At 49.5% G+C, this 26,847-nt stretch overlaps 1 protein-coding gene across 3 annotated transcripts in view; it reads right to left on the bottom strand.

The window, feature by feature from the left end:
• Efcab6 (EF-hand calcium binding domain 6) overlaps positions 1 to 26,847 on the bottom strand; it is a 173,310-nt gene that overhangs the window by 41,012 nt on the left and 105,451 nt on the right. For 2 of the 3 annotated variants that reach the window (XM_041672351.1, XM_041672350.1), the window contains 5 exons: positions 21,170 to 21,284; positions 18,984 to 19,117; positions 15,183 to 15,415; positions 9,271 to 9,367; positions 5,240 to 5,358 (listed from right to left, as the gene is read on the bottom strand). In XM_041672351.1, coding sequence (XP_041528285.1) covers positions 5,240 to 5,358; positions 9,271 to 9,367; positions 15,183 to 15,415; positions 18,984 to 19,117; positions 21,170 to 21,284 — 698 coding nt within the window. Of the gene's footprint in view, positions 1 to 5,239; positions 5,359 to 9,270; positions 9,368 to 10,366; positions 10,384 to 15,182; positions 15,416 to 18,983; positions 19,118 to 21,169; positions 21,285 to 26,847 lie in introns of those variants that run through there. The other variant, XM_041672352.1, reaches the window with a different exon arrangement.

The raw sequence follows: 26,847 nt of genomic DNA, 5'->3' as shown, positions 1-26,847 counted from the left end.
AAAAATACTTAAATGAAGCAAAGCACAAAGCACCTGTCTAGCCTCAGGGCTGCACCTAGCCTGACACCAGAGTGATGTACCATGTGACTCAAGTAAGACACTCCCCAACAGTATTCCCAGGGCCCCCATTCCCACAGGAGAGCTGCTGAAAGAGGACCGTCCACAACCCTCCTTCTCACGGTCCATACTAGGGAAATCCTTTTCTTCCTCCCAGGTCTAAAGTCTCATGATCCTTACCTCCCTTGGATTCTTAGGGGCTAGTGAGGGATAATTAATGCTTATGGGGACATCCAGGCAGGGTCTGGATGCAAGCCAAGTTTGGGCTCTACCAGCTGCTGGGTCCAGGTCATGTCTCCTAGTGCATGCAAGCTTCCTGAGGCACCACTGTTATTTTATCCATTGCTCCCAGCTTGCAGGCCCGAGGCAGGCTTGCTATATGCCAGATGATCCTTGTGTGTATGTGTGTGTCCCCGTCCATATCGCAGACACAGGCAGTGTATTTCTAAGGCACAGATTTCCCCCATAGCCTGTTCTCTGCTGTGACACTTGGGCTGAATGAAAAGGCACTTCGTCATTACATTATTAATGGAGATCACAAACAGGCTCTTCTCACCACAGAGACATGGAAGAGCAGATTGCACCATTGCAAAAAAAAATATTGCTATGAATGTGGATAATCATAGAGCTAATTCTGCTTACATAACCTCACCATTATGCAATCCTCTGTGTAAAATTAAAAAAAAAAACCAACTGCCTATAAAGGTTGAATTTTAAAATGGCTGTGCAACAGATGTGCCAAGGAAAACGTGTCCTGAGCGGAGGCCCCATAAAAGCTGGCATTTACCATAACAGTGGCCATGAACTCACGATACAGGCAGGTGACTCTGCCCATTTGGTGTGCACTGTGATCAGTCATACGTGGGACCTAAAGACATGAGCATCCATCGCTCAGATTCGCTGGGAGTCAGTCCTTCATGCTATGTGGACGATGGATTCTTGCATGTGTTTCAGGACTGTTGAGTACCATGGCCTGGAGGTAAAGGGCACGGTCAAGGCTATGGGACATGTCCTGCAGATGACCCAGATCATGTGGAGGGGAACCAGGAACCTTGTGCAGCTAGAATTGGGGGATTCTCTATGGCACCATCTCAGAGAGTGGTTTGATGGCTCACACAGCTGCTCTTCAGATGAAAAGTGGCCGACTTCCTGTGCTGGTGTCCACCGGGCACAGTTAGCAAGTCCTCACAGAACTGCAATAGATGAGGTGGCCTCTGAATGTATCCCGTCCAGCGCCAGGTCACATCCTCTGCTCTCCCAGGTGTAGCACTCTAGCCTTGCACGGAGCCATGGGGCAAGGCTCCTTCTGTGCCTGCTGGAGTCCTTCACTGCTCCAGCCTGTGGCAAGGTCCCATGTTGAGCCTCATGAGTGACATGTTTCTGCCCAGCCAATCCGCTTTCTAAGCTGCAGGCCCTGATCACTCAGCCTTGAGGCACTTCATCTTGAGGCACACTGTGTCCAAACATCACCGAGTTGACATCTGCGCAGGGCATCCAGGCTTCTCTCTGCCTTCAATGATGACAAGAGCAACCTCATTTCCTATTAATGGAAAACAGGAGTGATGGCCTACATCATGGCTTCTTTTTCAGAGTTCTTGGTTAGATTTGAATACTGACATACATCTCCATACTGTAAAGCTGAGTTCCAACATAGGACCCTGACAGAACTGAGCATAAACCAACATTAAGTGCCTCCCATCTTCCAGGTGGGGCCTCCTGGCTGGTCTCCATGCCTGCTGGTCTTCCACGCCTGCTGGTCTCCACGCCTGCTGGTCTCCACGCCTGCTGGTCTTCTACACCTGCTGGTCTCCACAGAACTCCTGACTTGGCAGCACCTATTGTACCCTCTCTTCTATCATAATAGCATATCCATAACAGGATTTCTTCATAGTTTCCAAGAAGTTGCTTTATAGATTCAAATAATTTGAGCCCCACCTGATGAAATGAGGCCTTGGATGCCTCAGAAGGCCCCGCCCCACCCTGTGTGCCCTGGACAGGCTGTGGTCTTAGGATTTTTCCATATTAAGTGCTCTATCCTCAGTTCCTTCTAGACACTCTGCTCATGGATCATGCTTCCCCCAGCCCCGACATCTTGGGTTCAGTGGCTGCTGACTTAGACTCTGCTGAGGCAACCTGTCCTAGAGCTGCTACATGGACACTGGAGGCAGAGCTGCTGTTTCGCTGGGAACCTCAGGAGCCAGACAGTCTCTGGAGGGACTGTGTGACAGAAGGTGAGCACATGTCTGGTGAGGAGTCTGAGCACAGGATTACAGCTCCAGAGCTGGCTCAGTGGGCAGAATTCCCTTGTTTCGTCAACCTCTAGAGCCATCTCTGGCAACGAGAAGAGCCCATGTGTGGCCCTCCAGCTCTACAGTCCCCCCTCCGTAGGGTGAGCACCCACAGAGATGCTGAAGCTGCCCCCTGAAAGCTGGTTGAGTCTTCCTCACTCCCTGGGAGAGAGATGTCCTCAAGAAACATTAGGCACACTGTGGAGTTTGGGTGACAAGGGGAATATGGAGGAGCCTGAGCTGCTGAGATATGGGGTCAGTTTATTAATTTATCTCCACAGCATAAACCGGGCCCTTCCAGGCTAATCCACAGCTCTAGGAAGTGCACTTCAAAGGCTCAAGAAAGTGTTGAGTGAATAATGGATGCTGAAAGCCTTTTCTGCCTAGATTTGTTGTGTTCTCTAATAATCAGGTTTTCAGAAGACCCACACACCACTTTCCTCTTCGCTCTGGCAGTCTCCCTATTCTGGTATCGTTTGGACACATCCAGATTCCCTGAACAGAAAGGCATCATGTAGGCGCGAGCTGCTCCAGACTTCCTGGACCCTGTTTATCCAGAGCAGTGGGGTACACTGCATCCCTTACCCTATCAGTAAGCCCTGGGGTTCACCTGTCTCACTGCTGTTTCCGGATACAATCTGGTGTTAGGATAGCCGGAGGAGGCTGTTGAGGTCCTGAGCACCACCGAGGGGGTGGCCTCACTGCCCACAGCGCCTCCTGCTGCAAAAGTGGAGCGCTGCTTGTCTTCATCCCCAGCTCTGAGAGACTCTGGGGGGTGGGATGAAGAGGTGACATCCAGTCCATGTGCCTGCTGTCTGCTCTCCTTGATCTCACCTGAACAACTTTTCTGATCTGAATTTCCATCTAGTTAACTGTTCTGCCTGCAGATGCCTTGTGTTCTCCACACACACTGCACAGTGCCCTACACTGTTCCAGATGTGAGCTGCTCTGTGCATCGCATCCCTGGAGCTTCTGCCTTTGCACAGTCTCCCTTCCAGGCTGTCGAAGGCTGGCACGACCACCCGAATTCTCAACCCTTAGCTCCTTTCCCTTTCTCCTCTTGGAGAGCTGGCAGCCTCCTCCTGCTTAGAACCAAGAGCCCTGTTGGCCTCTGAGCTCCAGTCTGGTCTCCTGAAACTCCCTTCCTGCATGTAGCCCAGGGAGGTTTCTAGAATGTGGGTCTGTCCAGACTGTTTTCCTGGTCTTCAGGACAAGGTCCATTGTGACCTGGCCTTCATGGAATTAAGCTGCCATGCACGGCCACAACACCTCCTTTCTGAAAGTCCTACTGTCTGTCTTCTGGCTGCTCTGGCTTCCAGCAGCCGTTGTCCTGAAAAGTGACATGCCATTCCTTGCTCCTCCTTCTGCAGGACCTCTGTGCCCCACCCGCCGTTCCAAAGAGATCCAGACCAACAGATGGCAGATGAGGTCAGAGTCCTGCCGGGACAGTGGCGGCATCTCCTGTTCAGTGCCAACTGGGACTCTAGCAGCTTCTACTGCATCACCCAGATATGGCTCTTGGGGTGGAGGCAGTTTTGTGATCTGTAAAAGAAGCCCTGATTTCCTCTGAACCCTGAAACTGGGGTGGTTTTGGGGGAATCTCTGTGCAGCCCTCCTTCCTTGGCTTTTCCACTGGCTCCTGGTCCCCAGTGAATATCATAGTCCCTTTTAGGCTTTCAGACCTTTTGACATCTTTGTCTTCATTCCTTGAATGAAGCCCAAGTTTCTTTTCCCACTGGATACTTAAGGCACACACTCCTGGATGCTCCTGCACTTGAATGACCCGTTCTTGTCATATACCCCATGTGACAGATACCACCATGAGCTCTCTACCTTCGCCCTTGCCCCTTGAACACACGAAGTCCCAGCCTCCATGCTGCACTTGCCAGTTAGGCAGAAACAGATCACCCACTTCTAGACTCAGCTTGTACTTAAGTCTTCTACCATGGGCAGGTGAAAAGCTGGAAACAGAATATACCATTCAGTGAACATGACCTCAAGGTGTGATGCTGGTGCACACAACCTGAGGACCTGGGGGCTGACCAGCATGTACTGAAGAAAAAGTCATTCAAAGATGGAACCAAAGCTCGCAGCTCACTGCACTGTTAAATCAGAGCTCACTGCACTGTTCGCACTACTAGCTCATAGCTCACTGCACTGTCAGCTCACAGCTCACTGCACTGTTAGCTTACAGCTTGCTGTACTGTTAGTTTGGAGCACAGTGCTCTGTTAGCATACTGGAAACCTAGGCATCAACACAGGAGCCTGGTTCAAATCAGCTATGTCTAAAATGCATTTGAAATATGGCCTTTGCGTCAGATCCTATCCCAGTTTAAGAGCGCCCCCCCCCCCCGGAAAACTGTTCCAAGCTGTTGAGGTTTGCTTATGTTCTCAATAAACTTGCCAGCATAGATTGCCAGCTCTAGACATAGGCAGACTGTCTTCACCTTTGCCATCTCTGCTGAAGGAGTTCCCTGAGGGCTGGTGGGACTGTAATTTCTTTCCCTGCTGCAGAAAAACCAGGAGCTTGAAATATGACTCTTCAAACCTCTCCATTCAGTACTGCTGCTGGGGAATACCCAGTTCCTTAGAGACCTGAGGACTGGTGTGTCCACCCATAGTCACGGTTACTTTCCACCAGGAAGGAGGACACAAGACACAGGTAAGGGCTGTGCATGGACATTTCCCAGAGGCCCAGGTAGGGGCTGTGCATGGACGTTTCCCTGAGACCCTGGTGAGAGACGGGCATGGACCCTTCTCCTGAGACACTGGTGAGAGACAGGCATGGACGCTTCCCCTGAGACCCTAATGAGAGACAGGCATGGACGCTTCCCGAGACCGGTAATGTGGCTAGACACACAACAGCAGCCCCACTGTAGATGAGAGGCACTTACTTTTGCCAAAGCTTCTCAAATTCCCGTGGGGTGAGGGGGATGTCAAAGCCATACAGTGCATTCTTGATGTCCCTTCGTCGGAGAATACCGTTGCCCTCATTATCTGTTTCTATGAAATTCTACAATGGAAGATGGTATTCAGTAACACACAGAAGAGAGGGCTGTCGACAGCTTCTGGAACACTCTAAGGTACTTCTCTATGTGTTTTTAACGTTTCTGGGGTGTGGGGGTGTAGGGTATGGAGATGTAAGAGGCCACAGGTTAAGTTCAGGTGCCTTGCATGCCTCAGGTGCTGCCTGCCTCATGCATTTGAGACTGAGTTGTGGGGCTCACTGATTCACACCCCTGGGACCTGCAAACCCCAGGGATCCTTGCTTCCCCAGGGACCACAGTGCCTGGCTTGTTAAAATGTAGGTCCTAGGGGTCAAACCCGGGTCTTTATGATTTTTGTTCCCTATGTAGACCTGGCTGGCCTAGACCAGACTGCTCTCAAACTCCCAGCTATTCACCTGCCTTTGCCTCTCGAGTGCTGGGATTAAAGGCGTGTGCTACCAAATCTGTTAATGGGTATCAACTGAGCTATTTCTCCAACCTTCAGTATTTTTAATGGAACTTAGAAAAAAATAGTTTTAAAAAGCTCTTCAAGAAGAAGGAGTTGCATACTAGCTAGCCAGGATGTATCCATGAGGGCTGGAGAGCTGCTCAGCAGCGGAGCATCTGCCTCCCATACCCTGGAGTCTGGATTGGACCTTACCCACAACAAAAAGTTCTTAAGGTGCATTATAAGTTACAGTGACTAGAAACATGTAGAACTGGGGCCAGGACAGACAGACTGACCACTGGTCAGATGAGGCATTCAGAGGCTCTGTGGGAGGGGGGTGGACAGAGACGGAGCTGCAGGGTGATGAGGTGAAGGTGGATTGACAATGAAACGCAGGGACACCTGGTCGCCATGCAGAAGGGATGAAGGTGGGCATGCCTCCCTCACAGTGCACAGCTGCTCCTCATTTCAAGACCTGAACTGGTGGTTCCTTGAGGAGAATGGAGAAGGTTTTCACTGAGATCAAGACAGGGCAGAAAAAGACAAAAAAAAAAAAAAAAAAAAAAAAAAAAAAAAAAAAAAAAAAAAAAACAGCAAGCATTTCACAGGAAGCCTGATTAATGAAAAGATGGACAGTCTCATTAATCAGCAACAAAATGTGAACAGAAACTGAAGGATAGTCCTACAGCTGCTGGAATGGAAAGCTCCCATGCAGGCAAGAGCATTGCGGGAGCGGGGGTCGGGGGGCGTAACACCCCAAATGTATTCTGTCTGGTCTCTGCAGAAGCGTGCTGACTGCTGGCCTAAGATAATATTCTTTCCCTCCATCCAGATGGAGGCTGCATGGTGATTCCTTTAATTCTCTTTAAATTACATGTTTGTGTTCTATATACCCCACCCCAGAAGAGTCCCAGCTTTAACATAACCAGGCCAACTGCATTGGGTCCTAGCATAGGCCCGGCACGTAGGAGTCCTGGAGGGCATCACACTGTCCCAAGGGCAAGCAGACACCCGAGCAAACAACTACCTCCTGCTGTTAGATGTGGAAGAGTGAGGCCCAGGGGTGAGCTCCTGCCTACGGCTGGAGATGCACAGGTACAACTTGTCACAGATGACATGCACATGCAGAAAGCCCAAGGTTCGAGGAAGACAGAAGAACCCTTCCTCCTCACGCTGTGAGCCCAACGTGACAAGCTGGACAGTGCTTGACAAGTTGGCTTCCGACCAATCACACCTGAGGGCAAGCATGTACCAGCAAATGGAACCAACCGTGAGTGGGAACTGGTTGCCTTGGCGGGGTGGGATTCATCACACAAAGTGCTTGAAAATCCTTCACTGTGATCCATCACATGGGCAGAGGGGGAAACAGTCACGTGATCATCTCAACGGATGCAGAAGCACATGACAAAACCTGACCCTCACTGGTGACAATACCTCTCAGCACACTAGGATCAGGAGGGAGTGTCCTTAACCAGACAGGAAGACAGCTAGAAAATTCCCAGAGCTGGCAACTGTGCCTGGCCATAAGCTGTCCACGAGAGCAGAACAGAACAGCAGGTGGAAATGGGCAACTCTTGGTCAGAGCAGGGAGGAGGCAGAGGAAAGGAGGCTGGCCTGCCACCTTGGAGAGGGGACAACAATAAGGAGGAGGGAGATAAAGGAGGGTGCAGCCTGCCTCATTGGGCCACACAGCCCACTCTATTGAGGACACAGTGTGGAGGAAAAGTAGGCCTGGGCTTGAGAGAATCAAACAGAACTCTGTATTAGGCAGGAGCCAAAAAAGAACCAATAGGACAGATGACCTATCCAGACATGGAAGAGTCACCCCTAAAGACAGAGGGAGGATACTTCAGCATGCAAGTGTGACCTTCCTTTCTAGAGTGAGGTCACTGTGTCCTAGAGTCAGGAAGAACCCCCTTCTGCCCATCCTGTCCTGTTGTCCAGCTGTCACTGCCATTGTCAATTGGATATCCATGACACCACAACTTATGAGCTTGCTCACGGGGGCCATGCGCCTTGGAAACGCACTCCCTGTCATCTCATCAAGATGGGCTAAATCAGCTCTTACGATGCCTGCTGGCTGGCTGTTGTGCGAATTACTGGGGACCCTTTCTCAGACTTTCCCCTTAAACCTTAAATCCTCCCAGCATGGGCTAACACCAGGAACTTCTCCACGGACTCCTGAGCTGCACACTTTCCTTCCACTGGTGACCCTGAAATAAGAGCTAAAGTGCGAAGAATCTAGTGGTGTGTCTCTGGGGTTGTCTGTGTGCTGTCTTTGTCAACACACAGATTTTTATTAAACACCCAGATGATGTTTTCAGGCTGGTACTCTTCAGGGGCATGAAATTAAAATGATTAATTCTTGAAAGATACTCACACTATCTTAGATTAATAAAGCCAATTAAACATTTGAAAATCATAAACTTAATATCTTTCTCTCCTTCTCCCTCTCAACAGCAGCTCATGTATCTCAGGTTGGTCTCAAACTCACTTTGTAGCTGAGGCTGACCTTGAACTCCTGATCCCACTACCTCCACTTTCCTAGAGCTGGGAATCCCTGAGTTTTCTTTTTTCCTCTCTCTCTTTCTTTCTTTCCTTTTTGCTTCCTTCCTTCCTTTTGTTTTGTTTTTTGTTTTCTCGAGAGACAGGGTTTCTCTGTAGCTTTTGGAGCTTGTCCTAGAACTCACTTTGTAGAACAGGCTGGCCTCAAACTCACAGAGATCTGCCTGCCTCTGCCTCCCGAGTGCTGGGATTAAAGGTGTGCGCCACCACAGCCAGGAGGCTTTCTTTTCTTTTCTTTCTTCTTCTTTCCTGCTTTCTTTCTTCCCTCCTTCCCTCCCTCCCTTCCTTCCTTCCTTCCTTCCTTCCTTCCTTCCTTCCTTCCTTCCGAGACACAGCCTTCCTATACAGCCTCATTCTGCCCATGACTCCAGGGATCTCACTACCTTGGCCTCCCTGATCAAGAGTGCTAGAATGGCAGGCACACACCACTGTGGGCAACTTCTTTCCTCTACCTTTGTGCGCATGTGCACATTCCACAGTGCATGTGTGGAGGTCAAAGGACAACATGGAAGAGTCAGTTCTCTTCCCCACGTGGGTTCTGGGGATTGAACTCAGGTCTTCCAACTTGGCAGCAAGTTCCTCTACCTGTTGAGACATCTCACCAGTTCTTTATTGTATCTTTGAGCATCTTTGATAACTGCTAATGTTTCAAAAACAGAATACCTTCTTTGGAGTTCACTTTCCTTGTTGTTAAAAGTAGACAAAGAATGTTCTAGGTCTTTATAGTTATACCATCTCTATTACTTAACAACAATAGAAATATCCAAATAACTTCATCATAACCGCAGTCACTGATGGTGTTTTGGTTAGAGACAAAGCCATTTGGAGTGTTGTGGAAAGTCTGTGAAGAACAGCAGGAACCAACACCATGGGTACCCTGGCGCTGTCTCACCTCTGCACCATTTGGCTCCCTCCCCTTCCTTACCTTGGACAGGTCTGCCCATCTGGTTTTGGCTTTGATGACAAGGTACTGATGAGCCTGCTCACAGGCTAGTTCTGAATCTGCAACTTTCTGTTTATATCTTAAAAGAAAAACAAACAACTGAGTTTAGAAGTGACAGGCTTAGGATTCTCCCAAGCCCCCCTCCCCCGCCCTTGATGTTTCAAAGATGCCATCACAGCCTGTGGTTTCACATTGAGTCTAACGGTTCTCACAACACGTTATTTCTCTCAGCTCCATGGCAGAAGGCCTTTGGAAACTTTATTTTCAGATTTAAGAAAAATCATCCTTTCCCCAGCACACAAAGCCCACAGGACCTGTTTCCTCCCTGGGGATGTTGGAAAACAGAATATATGTATAATATAATGTGTTTTAGGAAGCAAACAACTAGCAATGTTTAGTTCTGATTTTGCAAATCCAGGTGAAAGAACAGACTCAAGTCAGCAGAGGAGCAATTAAAAAGCATGGAGGTTCCTTCTCCCAAACCCAGCTACTTTTCCTTCTCAAGATTTGTTTTCATAATTTCTAAACATGATGTGTATATATGGGGGCAGTAAGTACACATGAGTGTAGGTGCCCTCAGAGGAGCGGGGCTGCAGGCAGTTGAAGCTGCCTGACAGTGATGGGAACTAAACTTGGGGCCCCTGTAAGAGCAGGATGTGCTCCTAACAGCTGAGATCCCTGTGTAATGAATTTTCAAGGGGTAAGCTTATAGGATTCAAAGATTATCACAACTCCTTTGTATTTACTTACAGATGAGGGACACTTAAGAGACCTTAAAAAGACCTTGTGCTGCTGGCCCAGCAGGCCTGCGTGAGGCACAGTGGTGGCTGTGGCTGTGGCTGTGGCTGGAGAGGGAGGAGGATGCCTGGGCTGTTCTGCCTACCTAGCAGATCAGGAAAGTGTAGACGACTGAGACCACTGGCCTGGCTAGTGGCTGTCTTCAGGATCCGCGCCTTTCTCTGGGCCCTGTTACCTGCCTCCTACTCTGACCCTTCTAGCCTTTAACACTTAATGCTTCTGATATCTCTGACCACACCCCCTCTACCCACAGAGCAATGCCATGAATGTCTGGCCTCACCCATGTTTCTTCGCCATTTCTCTCCAACTGCCTACTGGACTGCTTAGAATCACGGAACTTCAAGGGTGGAAAAGGATCCGCTGCTCTGTCACCCCAGCCCCTGTGGTTGTAGCTCCTGTGGGGGTCCTGCAAAGGCTGGCAGGAGCCTGTGATTTCTTTCTCCACTGGCATGTGAGGATGGAAGCCCGGTGAGGTGCTGAGGGGTGGGGGCTTCCCTGGGTGGCCCTACACTGTGCAGAACCGCAGCTTTGGGTAGGCTTGCCCTCTGTCTCCACTCTTGAAAGCCACATTCTGACCCGAGTTACTTTAAGCACCGAGATGGAACAAGGCTGCATCTTGTTTACACAAGTAAACAACCACCATCTGCCAGCACAGCAGGAGTCAAAACCTGGTAAATAATTTATCTGTGCCAATAAATAACAGCACCTGTTAATAGGTGGGATCCTATCAGAAACAGTAGGCACATGAGTTTATCTGTCCTGCCAGAAGTAGCCCCTCTTGCCTGGGCCTATCAAAGGAGTACCTTAAGATGAGACAGGGCGGGTCCAGAGACCAGCCACTTGGAAAACGGTCATGGGGAAGGACCCTGCCTCTGTTCCTGGGCTCCAGCTCAGGTGTAGGTTCTCATGTGGTTGACATGTGGCTCACTTCAAACTATCACTCAGAACAACCTGCCATGCTGACCTGTGCTTGGCAACTCTGTGGCCTGGACAGCCCTGTGCTGGAGGTTATGGCATTGTGATCTGTCTGTTACAGATACCTCCCCTGCATCCACACAGGATCCCGGCCTCCAGTACAGCCCTCTGGAAGGCACTCTGTAGTCTGTACATACAGACGACTGGGACCTGAGAGTTACCAAGACTGAAATATAAGCTGGGCTTGGAGGTGTACACCTCAGCTCTCAGGAGTGAGGGGAGGAGGAGTTCTCAGGCCAGTTTGGGCTATACAAAGAGACCTGTCTCAAGAAAATAAAACCGAAAACCCATACAAACATTGGATGATAAGAACTTGTGTCACCAATGGCCACAGGAGTCAAGTGAAAGGAAGAGTACTTGGGAAAACTGTGGCCATTTGTAAACTCAGGACTATTAGTAGATTGTGGTATCACAGGAAGACACAAACATACTGTTACGGCCACAGATCGCTCACAGGGACAGCTGTCACCGTTAGACTCTCTTAATCCTACCTGTTCACAGAGGCCTTTCCTGGACCTCCCTAGAGGTGCTCCAGGACCTTGGGCACAGGCTACCCCAGCCAAATCATACACCCTATTATTAACCAAGCAGCCTGCCCACAACCCTGATGCTTCTCTAGGCTCTGGGCTTCCATCATCACACAGCTACCCAGGTTCAGGTTTTTCTACCCTTGCCTCTTCTCCCTGTGCATCGATCCTGTTCCATCTGGCCTCTTCCAGCAATGCCTCGTTCCTTTCTTGTTCCTTGGCACCTTAGGTTCTGACAACTGCCACACTAGCTTTGCTCTGGTCAGCCACAGCAAACACAGGACCAGAACCTGCAGTCATTGACTATAAAGTCTATAGCCTTAAGGAGCTATGGTTTAATACAAATGCCGGACAAAAGTAATCAGATTACCTCAGAGACAAGTGTCCCCAGAAATGGAGAGAAGGCTAAAGCCGGGGACCAGGGAACAGCTCACAGGCAGTGTGAAGGTTCAGGGAACCCCTGGGCCTTGAGAGGCTGCGATGCAATCCTTGTCACCCTCCTCCCCCGTCTCTCCTTCCCCTTTCATTGCCCTAAAGGCAGACCTAGAAGAGGCATTACTTACATTACTACCACCAGACTCAACCCTAAGATTTTCTAGTTGGAAATTAGATCCTGAGCGGGAGAGTGGGCAGTCAGAGAGGGGAGAGCTGGGCGAAGGCCCCACATCTCTGTGAGAAGTCCAGATCTATCTGTGGTGTTAGCTGGTAACCTAGCAGTGGCTCTGCCTGCCAGGCCACTGGGCTTGGCCCTGGGGGTGTACCACGGTGTCCCTGAGGAGTGCTGTAATGGCTTGTAGAAGGAAGGCTGGGACTCTCAGGCTAAAGAGACTGTGAGCCAACGACGACCTGCTGAGACAGGCCTACTAGTCAATATACCACAGAGGATTCTAACAGGACCAGGGTATCCTAACAAAAACTGCAAAGGCCCAGCAGCATTCTGAACAGTCCTGGCACTTCTGCAAACATTGTTCTCTGGCCTCGAATCACCTTCTACCAACTAAAAGATTCCTCCTCACATTCAAGACCCAGTCAAGTGTACCTGCTTCTTCTGGACTCCTGTCTCTACCCTCCCTGGGCTCCAGTGCGGCTCTTTATTGCTGTGTCCTTCTCAGCACTGATCCCTGTTCACATTGGCACCACTGAGGCCAGACAGTGCCCAGCACTGAGCTGGTCCTTTGCAAATATCCAACTGATGGAGGAAGGTCATTGGCTAATAAAGGAACTGCCTTGGCCCATTTTATTGGTTAGAGGATAGGTGGGAGGAGTAAACAGAACAGAACGCTGGGAGGAAGAGGAAGTGAGCTCAGACTCGACAGCTTTCCTCTCGGGGGCATGGCCTCAGAGACGCCATGCCCCGCTCCCGGGATGAAGCTCCGACCCAGGATGGACATAGGCTAGAATCTTCCTGGTAAGCGCACCTTGGGGTGCCATACACAGATGATTAGAAATGGGCTAAATTAATATGTGAGAATTAGCCTAGAAGAGAATGGGCCAAGCAGTGTTTAAATGAATACAGTTTGTGTGTTGTTATTTCGGGGCATAAGCTAAGCTAGCTGTGCGGGCGGCTGGGGTGCTGGGGACGCAGCCCCGCCGCCCTTATTACTACATCCAACAAGTGCACAGATGTGACCAAGACATATCACTAGACAGCTAAGTCTATGCTCTATGTTGAAATTGTCTATGCTCATTCTGCATATTCTCCAAAATACTGTTTGGCAGCATTATTATAATATTATTATTTTAAATTATACATCTGTGTGAACATGTGTTTGTGTTAAGTGCATTTGAGGATAGGTGCCCAAGGAGGCCAGAGATGTCATAGCTCCCTAGGCTGGAGTTAAAGGTGTATGGGTACTGACAACCAAAATCATGTCCTCTATAACAGGTTCCTAATCTCTCCATTTATTTTAATTTTGTGTGTGTGTGTGTGGTGGATACATACATGTGAATGCAGATGCCCTATGGAGGGCAGAAGAAGGTATGAGATCCCCTGGAGCTGGAGTTGTAGGTGGTTGTGAGCCTGGGAGCCAAATTCAGGTCCTTTGTGTGCACAGCAAATACTCCTAACAACTGAGCCATCTCTTTTCCCCCTGGCAGGATTGTTTTGGTTCCACTTCGATGTTAAGTGAACAGATCTCACATTAACACCCTCTAGAACCTGAGTGAAGACTGTGGGCATCCAGCTCGTGTGCCATGTGACCATTTTCCTTAGGAAGGGATTATAGTCATTTTCTTGCTCCCCCTTCCCAGTAATAATTACAATAAAATTCACAAATTCAGGGTGAATTAAGCAAGGGACATGGTCAAAGAGCTTCTGTAGCATTGTGAAATGTAACCAGGGTTTGGTACGGGGCCATACCTCCGGCAGCTCCATGTGCTTAGATAGAGGGAATTGTGGTTTGCAGCCCTTCAGCACCCCAGGAGGGGGGGAAAGTTCTGCTCGTATGTAAAGAAAAAATGCTGGGAAGAAGTCTGTAAGTACTTGCCTTGCAAGCCTGAGGACGCAAGTTGAAGCCTCAGCACCTATGTAAGAAGCTAGCTGTGGTGGCACATGCTTGTGATCCAATGCTAGGAATGTGGAGACAGGAGGATTCTGGAGCTCAATGACCAGCCAGTCTAGCTCAGTGAGCCCCACATTTCAGTGAGAGGTACTGTCTCAAAGGTAAGGTAGACAACTCCCAGAACACCCTGAGGTTGACCTCTGGGGCTGACCTCTGACCTCCATACACGAGTGCACACGTGAACACGCATCCACATCCATATGTGCATAGACACGAGCACGCTTTAGAAAGAATGATGCTGCAATTGTCCAGGACAGACCAGCTACTCTGCACACATGTCAGATTTCTGCAGCTGGCATTGTGTGCTCCTGTGGCAGGTGTCTGGTAGGTGGTAGCCGCACTCACTCTGATCTCAAAGGTCAGAGGAGCAATGAGGGAAGCCTGGGTGGGAACTGAGACTTTCCTGACCAGGGTGAGGTCTTGTGGGTCAGGCAGGGGTGTAGAGGCACCGCTGGCCAGGAGAGGCTGGAAGGAGGTTCCTGCATCTCCTGAGAAACTCTGTGCCACCCTAAACTCTCACTTATGGCCCGGATGGACGTCTAGAGCTGAGGAGGAGATAAGGGCATGCATTCATGTGGACAGTTCCCGAGTTTGCTTCAAAGGGGCACTTGAACCTTGTTCCTGTGAAGCCCCGCCCCCTGCCCTACAGTGGCCTTGCCAATGTCAGCCTTGAAAGACTGAGCAGAAAGTACACATCTGACTCCAGGCAGAGAAATGGACAAGTACGTACGTGTCTGCATTTACACATATGAGAAAAAGCCTGGAACAATAAGCAGTGATAAAGTCACACCCCATAGTGGAACTTTGTGTGTCTTATTTGTTACACCTGCCATGTGGTATGTGTGTGTATACATGTGCATGTATGTGTGTGCATGTGTGTGTTTTCTTAAACTCAGAAAAAAAAACCAGATGGCTCCAGAGTCAATTTTGTGTTCCACTGTGGCTCCAGCAGAACCGCTGGCCTTCCAGATGGTGAGGCTGGCACACACCGACAGTCCTGACCACACCAATGGCTCTGACATCACCTTCTTACCTAATGAGCCTCTGAGGGGCCTCATCTGCTCTCCAGGGTCTCTTCTCACACAGGTTCTGAAACTCTCGGAAGTTTAGGGTGACACTAAGTCTCAAGCCCAGGAGGCTGAGGAAGCGCTCATACTCGCAGTCCTTCATGTTGAGCTGTAGCTGCTGTAGTAATCTGTGAAGATCATGCATGTTGATTATGCCATCCCTGTCAGTGTCTACTTTAAAGAAGGCAGAGTAGGGGTCCTAGAAACAAAACGCACACGTCAACACACTTCCCTTCCATGCCTCCTAGCCATCACAGCCACCCCCTGCAGAGACACACAGAGACCCCACCACTCCTCGCTTCCTGGCCCTGAATGCCTCTCTTGGGAGAGAGCTGACAGCTTGGGACACCTGCATGTCCCTTGCCTGTGTATGGACTGCGGAAAGCAAGTAGAACTTCCTAGAAATTTAAAGCTTTCCCTGCTTCCTGGAGTGTTTGGAATGTCTGGCCACTTCTCTTTCCAGATAAGCAAATTCTATGCCAGGTTTCACACCCAGGAGCCCCATGCCCCATGCCTTCTGTTTGGAAAGCAGGGAAGGGACCCATTGCTCTGTCCACGGTACTGCCCAGAGGCTCCTTGATTCCAATTTTGCATATGAAGAAACAGGTTCAAGGGTCACTGGGAACTTAAGTGCTGGCACCTCCCACAGCAGACTTGTGACACCCTCTTAGTGCCAGTGTGACTTTGGGCCAGGCATCTGACCTTGACACCTTTTGTTTCTTCATCTATAAAATTGCTAAGGAATGTGGTGTGGGAAGTCCTTCTGTATATGTGTTGCTTCTATTGGTTAATGAATAAAGAAGCTCTTTGGCCTATGATAGTACAGAATAGAGTTAGGTGGGAAAATTAAACTGAAAGCTGAAAAAAAAGTAGGCGGGCCACCTACAGGAGACAGACATGCTGGAACCTTGCCAGTAAGGCACAGTCACATGGCGATACAGATTAATAGAAATGGGTTAAGATGTAAGAGTTAGTCAATAAGAAGCAAGAGCTAATAGGCTAAACAGTGATTTAATTAATATAGTTTCTGTGTGGTTATTTCAGGTCTGGGCGGCTGGGAAATGAACGAGTAGCCTTCTGCCAACAAGAATGTGCCACACTGTAGAGGCCACTTGGCATGTTTTGTGAGTGTCCTAAAATTCTGTTTGTCACTATGTTTGTTGCCTAAAGTCAGACAGAAATTGTGAGTCTCTTTCTGGGCCAACACCCACCTTATGGCCACAACGTGCATTGTACTCTGGCTTGCAACGCTGTTGGCATAGTTTTAGTACCCTTGTGTCTGTGGGTCCCTCACACAGCTCTTTCCTGGGAACCTGTCTGGTGTCCTAGAGGCACCACCCGGATCTCCTCATTCTACAGCTCCCCAGTAGGAGTTGTTCAGAACACTGAGTTGGCTTGTTCCATGTTAGTGTCTAATTAGATGCTCTGGGATTTCGTGGGAAGTTCTAGCTGAGTTTGCTCACTGATTCACTCACCAAACATTACTATGTGCAATCACTGTGCTGAACACCGTGGGGATTGTTTAGATGCCTCTGGCTCTGCCTCAGAGTCAATGCCATCCAGAGGAGAGGGGGCCCTGGGTGAAGAGTTCAATGAGGCTGCAGACCCATGGTTCATTGCTTCCCTCTAAGTCTCTCTCTGAGTTTCTCATACTCGAGACGCTAGGATGTCCAGAATGAACAAGGCCAAAGGCAAGCCTCTTGCTAATCCTCACAGGCTTCTCGCCTCGGCAGACAGTAGCTTGTTCTTATTAAATGCTCTGACCACATCCTCAGAGTCCCAAGTCCTCCCTTTCACAGCTCTAGAATGTGTCACACATCCCACTTGTTCCCGGTACCTGGAAACTGCCCTTCATGCCTAACTGCCACAATCCCACCTAGAGCTGGGATCCCTCAAGAATCTAACAGAATCCTGGCTAACGTGTCACCTACATCAGGTTATCCCTGTGCCCTGGCCATTCATGCTGCCCATTCCATGCTCCGTGTCTCCCTTATAGACAGCCCAACGTATGAACTCCATCCCTTTCTACCACCTTCCCCCTGCTGCTCTCGGACACCCAGTGCTGCCTCAGGCCAGCCAGTGAGCCCTTCCTCCACAGCCACAGTGTCTGCAAAGCTTGTCTGTCTCACTCCTTGCCTCTGCCTGCAGGTTGACTCACAAGCACAAGACTTACACTCCCATCTGTCTGGCTCAAGCGCCAGTTCCCAGAGCAATGTCCCACAGCCATATGTGATGAAGCTTGTTGGATAAATGAGGCTAAGAGTGTGCTCTGGGTACCTGTCGGGTACTAACTCTCCACTGGGTGCAGCTGAAGCACAGCCCTTGACATATGGTCCTCTCACAGTGCTGGGGAGGAAAGACGGGAAGCAGGTAATAGCACTCCAATGTGACACACAACCAACAGCCAACATTGAGACCAGTGTCCCACCAGCCTTCAGTGCTGTGCCACTGGCACAACTGAGGACCCGGTGCCTGTAATTCCCACGAGTTTACAAACTTCGATCACTCCTCATCTCATCAGTGCCCCCACTACGGCGTGACAACCCCAAATATCAACACACAGGCCTTGCATCTGAACAGATACACTCTACTTCCTAGCTATTACTTTCAATAGATGTTGGACTTTGGGTAAGTTTCTCTCCATCTCTGACCATCGGCTTCCTCAATGAAGACAAATACATGTGTTCAGCACCCGGCACACCATGTGACGCCTCACATATTCACCAATGAAGCACTGCTCACGCTGTGCTGCAAGCAAGCAGCTGGCAGTCACTCGGGGTACTGTGGTGAGTGGTGAAGGAATGCTGGGGATTCTGGACCAAGCTGCTTACAATGGCATGCAGACTGGGTGCCCTGAGGGCCAACTGATCTGCGGGGCTCATGTCAGGGCTTAAGGACAACAGGAAGGAAGATGAGGTGGCCAAAGTTGTCCCAACGGAGAGGACAGGTTGCCCAGGAAGGGAACAGAAAATGCAAACAAGATGGGGGCCATGCCAGAGCAGAACCAGAGTGAAGAGCCAGAGTGAAGTGGGTGACTGACCAGAGCCACGTGTGGATGGAGCACCTGCAAGGTTAGATGCAGACCACGAAGTGGAAAATGGAGTGTGGAAAGGTAACATGCCATCTTCCTGTGGGTCTGCTTCATTCTGCTCATTGTATAAAGGAATGGGACGAAGGAGCAGAAGCCTGGACCTGCAGAGACACAGCCACTGGTATGCTGGTACGCTGTCCCTGCCAGCCAGGTGATCAGGTTGAAGGTCAAGCTCAGGTTGACGATCGCACATTTGATTTGGGCTTCAGAGTTAGGGCAGGGGCCCCTTCCTCCTCTGGGTGGGCCACCTTAAAGGGCTCTGCCTTGCTGTCCCACGGTACTCTACCAAGATCCCCTCAGCAGCCAGTCACAGTGTCTATGAGTGTCACTCACCATCTGTGTCTTGGGCAAGAGAAGACTTCAGGCAGGGTACTCACACATGTGGTACAGACTCCGGCATGCAGTGAGCATGCAACATTTGTTTGGTGAGTGAATAAGGGCAAATGGGTGTGTAAAGGACCCTGAGTCCACTGTCCCATGCGTGGCCACGCCCCCTGAGAAGAGGGGTTCCTGATTTCTACCATCAGTATTGACTGGGCATTTCAGCAGAGTGGGGCCTCACAGTTAGGCTGCCGATCCCACCCCAGCCAGCCCGTGTGTCCCCTGGAGCCACCGGGGTGGGGTGTGAACAGGATGGAGCCTTACAGAAACTATGAAATAGAGGATTACAAGTTACCCGGAATGACTCCTTCAGCTTCTTTGTGAAGAGTCTCTGGCATTCTTCAGCCGACATGAAGTATTCATCCAAGTTTGTTTTTGGGGCAGCGCATGGCTGCAGTGGATTAGTTTCCTGTCCACTCGGCTTAGTGTCTGAAAGGATGGCAAGTGGGGGACGTCCATGAGCTCTGCGCCCACCCCACGTATGCTTCCCTGGTTGAGTAAGACCCCTCGTGGCACGGCATCCCATGGTCCCAGCAGAGCACTGCTATTGGCAGACGACCTTCTTTACCCCCCAACATGTCTTAGAAAGGCTCTTATCTCAAATGAAGTGACCTTAGTGTGTAACCTGTCCCATGATTCTGTCCTTCCTTGGTGCAGCTCCTGATTCCCAGGGCCAGAGGAGGCCCTTTTTCCCCCTCTCTCTAGACTCATGTCCTAAAGACAGGACATGGAATTAGGTCCCTGCTCATTAATTCAGCAGGCTTTCCTTACCACTGTATCCTTGCCAGGGGACATCATTAATGACATCATGCCAGGGCAAGTTCACAGAGTTCACAGTCTTGGCCCATAGGGGATTCTGCGCAGGGAGCACTTAGCAGAGCTAAGGGCATATGGTGAGCACGTGGCACTGTGTGGGTGCTCGGGTTCCGAGCTGACCTCATCTCCATGGACATGCCCCTTGCAAAGAGGCCTCCTTACCTATCCCACAAGGATGACAGCAACACGGGGGAGGGGTTCCAGAGTTAGATCCTTCCAACTACATGAAGAACTAGATTTTCACGCCCCCTTTCAGTGCAAGGAAGTGTACGGTGTGCTAGCGATGGGGCTCACAGGGTCCCTGGCTGCTCCAGGCAGCACTCTGGATTGTATGGCTAGAACTTCTGGAGCCTGATGGCCAATTGCAGCCTTCTCGCTCATCCTATGCCCACCAGGAGAGGCCATCCTACTACACATTCTGCATGGCTGCAGTAACATGTGGGGTCTTTGGGAGGTTGAAGGGTGGGGTTAGGGCTCCCTAACTTCTTTCTCCACCTTATAGTAGGGGCTTGCTATTTTTCGGCAGATGACCTGATCTGATCCCTCCACAGTGACCACCTCTGACACACATGTGCATGCATGTACACACACACACAGACACACAAATATACACATCCACAAACACATACATGCACATGTGTGTGCCTTCCTAAGGTCACTAGCACATGACTTTCCCTTCCTGAACGTCAAGTCAGACAGAAGGTGAGAACATTTTAAGCTGTTCCTATTGTCCCCCCTACCTAGTACCTTCCCCCGCCCCACCCTACCAGGAGTAGGATCTCTTGTTGTGTAAGTAGGGATGCTGCCTGGGACACGCTCTCCAAGGCAATGATGTCACCCCTCAAAGCCAGGGCAGGGGAAGAGAGTGCCCAGGGTCACTAGAGCTGCCCAGTCAGCCACCCCACGTTTTCTGCGGCAATGAGAAGTACACTCCTTCACAGGAACATGAACCACACACAAACTTAGTAGCTGTGGTAGGCAACTGGAGGCAGGAAGGTGACAGTCCTGGGACCTTACAAGGGTCAGAGGTCCAGCTTTCCCTGCTCTCTCAAGACTATACCATCTGCCCTCAACTGCCAAGGAGCAGGAGGCACAGGTGGCCGAGGAGGTGACTCAGCTCTGCCTTATCTCATGACACAAAATCTGGTTCCCAACTTTTTACGGGCCATTAGGGTTGGGGCAGGACATGCCTAGGTGGTCTTGGGTATATAACCAACTCTGGAATGTCTGTACCCCACCTGTGAAGAGGGAGGAACAACACTCAGCTGTGGGTGGCATTGTGAATTACATATAACCATCTTTTGATTTTATGTGTGTGCATTTATTTTCCTCAGCATTGTTGGTTTGAAACCAAGCCTTGTGAATGCCAGGCCAGAATACTTTTGAGCTACATTCCCAGCCCCCAGATAGCATCTTTTTATGGGGAGGAGGGTCTGGGGAAGCACTCGCAGGACCACCTAAGCTTGTAGTCTGCTCCTAAAGTTCTCTCTTAACTTGGTGAAATGACTGAAACACAGATAGGGTTAGGCCGAGAAGGCTTCTGCCTCTCAGCCGAGGTTGCTGTTCCATGGTCAGCATGGTCAGTGGCCCAGCACTGCCAGGAAAGAGCTTGGTGCCGTCTGGCCCCACCGCAGCAAGACACACGAGCACCTGCTGGCTAGCTACCTTCAAATCCCGAGGTGAAGTCCTGGTAGCTCATGCCTTCCTTCTTGTAGCCTATCTTGGAGGCCAGCATTGCATATTGGTTGTCATTCATAGGCATTCCGCTTTCCTCCAGGACCTAGCAGGGAGGAGAACAGGAGGGAGAGAGGCATTAGGGTGTCTGACCCACATTCCCCTGCTCCTCCACAGGTGCCAGTGGTCATTATTACTTGTCCTCTTACCCCGCCCATGGCTGCCGAGGGTGGGCAAAGGCCTGCTTGTGGGGCTTGTGAGTAAACAAAGGGCACAGGCAGTATGACACCCAGAAACAGCCAGCTCAGCTGCTCTTTGCCAACGCCCTGCCAGACAAGGGGGCCAGCTCTCTCTTGTCTCTCGAGTGGCTTCTGGGTCCCGTAAGCTAGCTTTTTATTTGCGTATTTTCCAGGAGTCCAAGGTGCAATAAAGGCAGTTTCGGGAGGGAAGATAAGATTGTCCCTCAAGTTTCATCAAGATCCACAGAAGGGAGCTCTGTGGCTCTCTGATGGGAGGGCACCCGCAGGCTCCATTTTGCCTCTCTCTTGTGTGAGTCCACTTGCGAAAGGTGGTTTCTGGACCCTTCACTCCAACACACATCCCCTCCTATTCCGGTTGTGTATATGGTGTGGGGAACAAATGAGCAAACACAGATCCTTGTGTAGCAAGCACTGGGGCAGAGCTGTCCCAAAGCCACCTCCCTAGGGGACACTGACTGGCTGAGCTGCTGTGGGTAAGACGATGGGTCAGTAGGTAGACAGGGACAATCCTCCCACAGAGGGGTTTTGGGGGTCAGTGCATGGGACAGAAGACACAGCTCTTTCTGTTCACACAGCATTCACGGTCTGAGAGTGGAGACCTTCCCAACGGCTGCAGTTTCCAGGCTCAGAACAGGACTGGCTGTGCAGCTAGCAGGATGGCTGAACTCACTGGGCACAGAGACAGCTTGTGGGGGGCTGAGTGTGCAAGGCTGTAGGAAGAGGTGGTGTGTCTGCCCAGCAGGTTAGTGGGATAATGGATGTGTGACTAGCCCGGGGAAGCCATCCCTGGTGGCATGTTTATTCAAATTCATTCCCAGAAGCCTGGCAGTGGCAGCACACACCTTTAATCCCAGAACTCGGGAGGCAAAGGCAGGCAGATCTCTGTGAATTTGGGCCCAGCCTGGTCTACAGAGAGAGTTCCAGGACAGGTTCTAAAGCTACACAGAGAAACCCTGTCTTGAAAAATAAAAAAAAAAATACAATTAAAATTTTTTAAAAAAAGAAAGGAAAGAAGGAAGGAGGGAGGGAGGGAAGAAGGAAGGAATTCATCTCAGGAGGGTCCAGGGGCTCTAGCTGGACACAATATAGTCTGTGCTGACCTCTCCATGGTACCCTACACTAGTCAGGACAGGGAAAGAGTTCATAGGTCAGGTGCCATGACACAGCCATCAGCGTAGCCAGCTGTATTCCTAGGGGCCTTGCCTTCTCAGGAGCAGCTGGCATGGGACATCAGGAGGAGGCGGGTATTCTAGGGGACACTAGCTTCCAGGCTCTATGGAATATCATGTGAATGTTCCTATATGACCCACTGAGCCTGCTTCCACGGCTCCCTTAGCTTGGATTGAGCCTTGGCATTGAAAAGACATATCTTGGGAGCCTGGCACTGGTGCCTTCCTGTTCTGAGGATCACACTGCATGAGGCAGACGTGGAGTAAGTTGACACTGCCAGATGGTTCTGGTGTTACACACAGCCCAGAGCAGAAAGTCTAGAGGACAGGCCTAAGACAGGACTGGATCCCATCGACCACCCTCACTAACTGCAAGCCATGCGCTGTGCTGAGCCCTCCATTTCGCCCCATCAGAGGCTCAGAGAAAGGACCTCTCAGAATCCTCGTACAAAGGTCTGGAAACAGAGGCTACTGACTTGCTCTGGTCACCTGACCTGGAAGCAGTAAGGCTGGAGCTTAAACCTGGTTCTGCTCACAAACCACCTCATCCTGTCAGAATAAGGAAACCAGGAGGAGAACAATGGGGAGTGAAAAGTGGACTGGATGCACCAAGGGGAAGAGGGAGCTGCCTGCTGTGGAATTCGGGGGTACTTACACCAGTCCTAACTGGCCACATAGGGAAGGGTAACTGAAGTCTTGGCAAATATCTTGTGACCCCACCAAATGGGTGGGTGCAGGAGGCCACTAGGGGTATGAAAAGGCCCTTTCTCAAGTGCCCCCATCTTCCCTGGAGGCTTCAAAAAGCATTTTTCCTCCCTCCCTGACTGGGCACAGTGTAGAGTTTCCAGGCACTTCCTCCCCACTCAGCGGCAGACTTTGAATGACTTGAACAGTCTAGAAGTTGCTCTGTGCACAAAACAGGCCTCACTTTATCCAGGACTCGTCCATCCTTTCAGGTGTGCGGGAAGAGGATGCAGGGAGCTGGAGGTGAACACAGGGAAAATGGCTGATATATCCTTCTTGGTTTGTGGGGCCTAGTCTCGGTTGTGTGTGTGTGTGTGTGGGCGCGCGCGCGCGCGTGCACATGTGTACAGTGAACAGACCACAGTGTGCTGACTGCAGAACTAGGGGTTGTGTGGTTACTGAGGAGATGTGGTATTATGGGCGGCAGGGCTGCGTCCCCCACACCCGGCCGCCCACATGGCTAGCTTATGCCCAAAATAATTACACAGACACTGTATTCTTTTAAGCACTGCTTGGCCCTTCTGCCCTAGCCCTTACTGGCTAATTCTGATATCCCGATCAACCCATCTCTAATAATCGGTGAGCACCGGTCTTACCGGGAAGATTCTAGCCTAGTCCATCCTGGGTCGAGCTTCATCCCGGGAGCGGGGCATGGCGTCTCTCTCAGGCGTCTGCTGCTGAGAGGAGAGCTTTCGAGTCTCTGACCTCACTTCCTCTTCCTCCCAGCGTTCTGTCCTGTTTTCTCCTCCCACCTATCCTCTAACCAATAAAATGGGCCAGGGCAGTGCCTTTATTAGCCAATGACCTTCCTCCATCATTTCCCCTTTTTCGGTTTAAACAAAAAAAAAGGCTTTAACATAGCAAAATTACATATAACAAAACAGTTATCAAGTAAAAGTTACAATAATCTTTATCATAACTAAGGAAAACTATAACTATAACTAACTATTCTTAACTCCATCAAAGACTCCAGAAAGATACAATACTACCTAAGCAAACAAGAAAAAAGCAACCTTCAAAACTCTAGAAATGACAGAGACATCTTGCTGCCTGGACAGTCACCCAAAGTTCCTCTGTACCGTTGGGGCATCCATCTTCAGCCTTCAGGCCCATGCTATCCAGCAGACATTTCCATAAAGCAGGAAAATTCAAAGTCAGTTCAGTCACTATCTGTTGTGTCCTGCAGAATGTCTCGCAGACTCTTTCATGAATCAGGAACCCCGAAAGATCATCTCACCTTAGGCAAGTTCAGTAGTCCTCTCTCTACGGGTTCTCTGTTTCCAGTTTATGTAATAGTCCAGGCAAGAGCAGTTTCTTGCCCAAATGGCTATCAAACCCCATAAGGTGCCTCTTCGATGCCCATCTTCCTCTTGAAGTAGATTGGTGCTGCCAGGAGCAGAGTGTCTCATTGTCATGAAAAGTCCTCAGTTATTAAAACATTAAATGTCCTATTCTGTAATCTTTGAAAGACACGAAGAATGTCTATCTAAAATATATCTCTATATATCTAGAAAATCTAACTAACATGACTACAAGCTTTACTATTATTGATGATTATCCATTAACAACCTATATTTCTCAATTATACAGTACATATTTAAATGAACTACACAATCACAATACCTTAATCAAAATCAGAAACACTTATACATATAACAAAATTGACCTTAAATTTCTATCAATAAAGCAAAATCTATACTAATGTAAATTATTCATATCTATATCATATCCCCCTTTAAATGTAAAAGGACGTTTATAAACCATATTTGGGAACATGGGCGCAGTTTTTTCTCTCCAAACTGCTTCCTGCTGAATGGGGGCGTCGTTAATTAGGTCTTTCATGGTATAACCTGTGTGCTAGTTTCATCTCAGTTGGCAGTTGAGCGAAGCAATTTTTTGAAGATGTTCACTGGAACCCTTCAGGAGGGCGTGGTCCATCATACCAAATCGGAATAGAAGAAATAAACAGCGTCTCATCCTCTGTGAAAACAAAATAAGAAACTCCTTTCCAAAGTATCATGTCCTTAGATCCAAATTTTAAAGTCAAGGCATTTTCACAATATGTATGTTGGATTAGTTCAGCAGCATTTATAAATAAATATCTTTTAGCATCTGTTGCTCCTTCCTCAGCATTTAAATAATTTAAAGAGAGCATAATAGCATACAGTATCAAAATTCTCTGTGTATTTTCCATCTTTGTGCTGCTTTGTTTTAACCTCTATTTTGTTTATTTTTACTTTTAACTCTTTGTTTTTTGAGACAGGTTCTCTGTATCTTTGACCTGAAGTAACTCTGTAGACCAGGCTGTCTTTGAACTCTCAGAGATCCGCCTGTCTCTGCCTCCCAGGCATTTGGGATTAAAGGTGTACACTACTACACCTTGAACTCACAGAGATCTGTTTGTCTCTGCCTTCTAGGCACTGGGATTAAAGGCGTGTGCTACCACACACAACAACTCTCTTCCTTTTTTTTATGTTTTTTACTTTAAGAACTTCAACTTTTAGTCTGCATATATTTTTAACACACTTCAAACCATTTAGAAATTTTCTTTGTCTTTGAATCTCTCTTTACTGTATATCTCTCTTTTTCTGACCACACGAGTCTTTAAATTACTGAGCAATATGGGTAGGATTAAAGGCGTGGCTTTGCCAGCTAGATCCAGTCCATTCCTTAGCTTTCCAGCCTCATGGCGGATATACAGGCTGTAGCCATGTTTACTGCAACAACTGTATGGCATTTCAAGGTCCCTGCCAGCAAGTGAGCTACAACAGACAACACTCAAGTCCTCTCTTGGTAGCCGGCCCTCCTGCCTCAAATAGTCAGAGTTTGCCCTGGCAGGACAGCCCAGAAAGCCGGCATTTTTAAACGGCGCAGCTTTTTTCCTGCTACGGCTGAAAACCGAAAAGCATGCCTTCAGCTTTTCGTCAACACTGTTTAAGTGTTTCGTGGCAGGACCTCTTAATGAGCTGCAGGCTTTGCAGCTAAAGCTGAGTCAGGAAGCCTCTTTTAGATGAGGCGCTTGCTTGCCTCTAGCAAGCAGAGTAGAACCGAGAAATTGCTGCTACGAAGAAACCAGGCACAATGCTTTCATTTTGTTCTAGAATTACTTCCCAAGCTGTCTCGGGCTTTATGTGGAAGCAGTTGTCCACGTGGGCGCCATATGTGGTATTATGGGCGGCAGGGCTGCGTCCCCCACACCCGGCCGCCCACATGGCTAGCTTATGCCCAAAATAATTACACAGACACTGTATTCTTTTAAGCACTGCTTGGCCCTTCTGCCCTAGCCCTTACTGGCTAATTCTGATATCCCGATCAACCCATCTCTAATAATCGGTGAGCACCGGTCTTACCGGGAAGATTCTAGCCTAGTCCATCCTGGGTCGAGCTTCATCCCGGGAGCGGGGCATGGCGTCTCTCTCAGGCGTCTGCTGCTGAGAGGAGAGCTTTCGAGTCTCTGACCTCACTTCCTCTTCCTCCCAGCGTTCTGTCCTGTTTT

The sequence above is a fragment of the Microtus oregoni genome, unplaced genomic scaffold (assembly GCF_018167655.1).
Source record: "Microtus oregoni isolate MIOR12 unplaced genomic scaffold, Mior012 000022F_ref0000154, whole genome shotgun sequence".
NCBI classification, from domain to species: Eukaryota; Metazoa; Chordata; class Mammalia; order Rodentia; family Cricetidae; genus Microtus; species Microtus oregoni.
The sequence above is the reverse complement of the archived record's forward strand: the minus strand, read 5'-3'. Positions and strand labels throughout refer to the sequence as shown.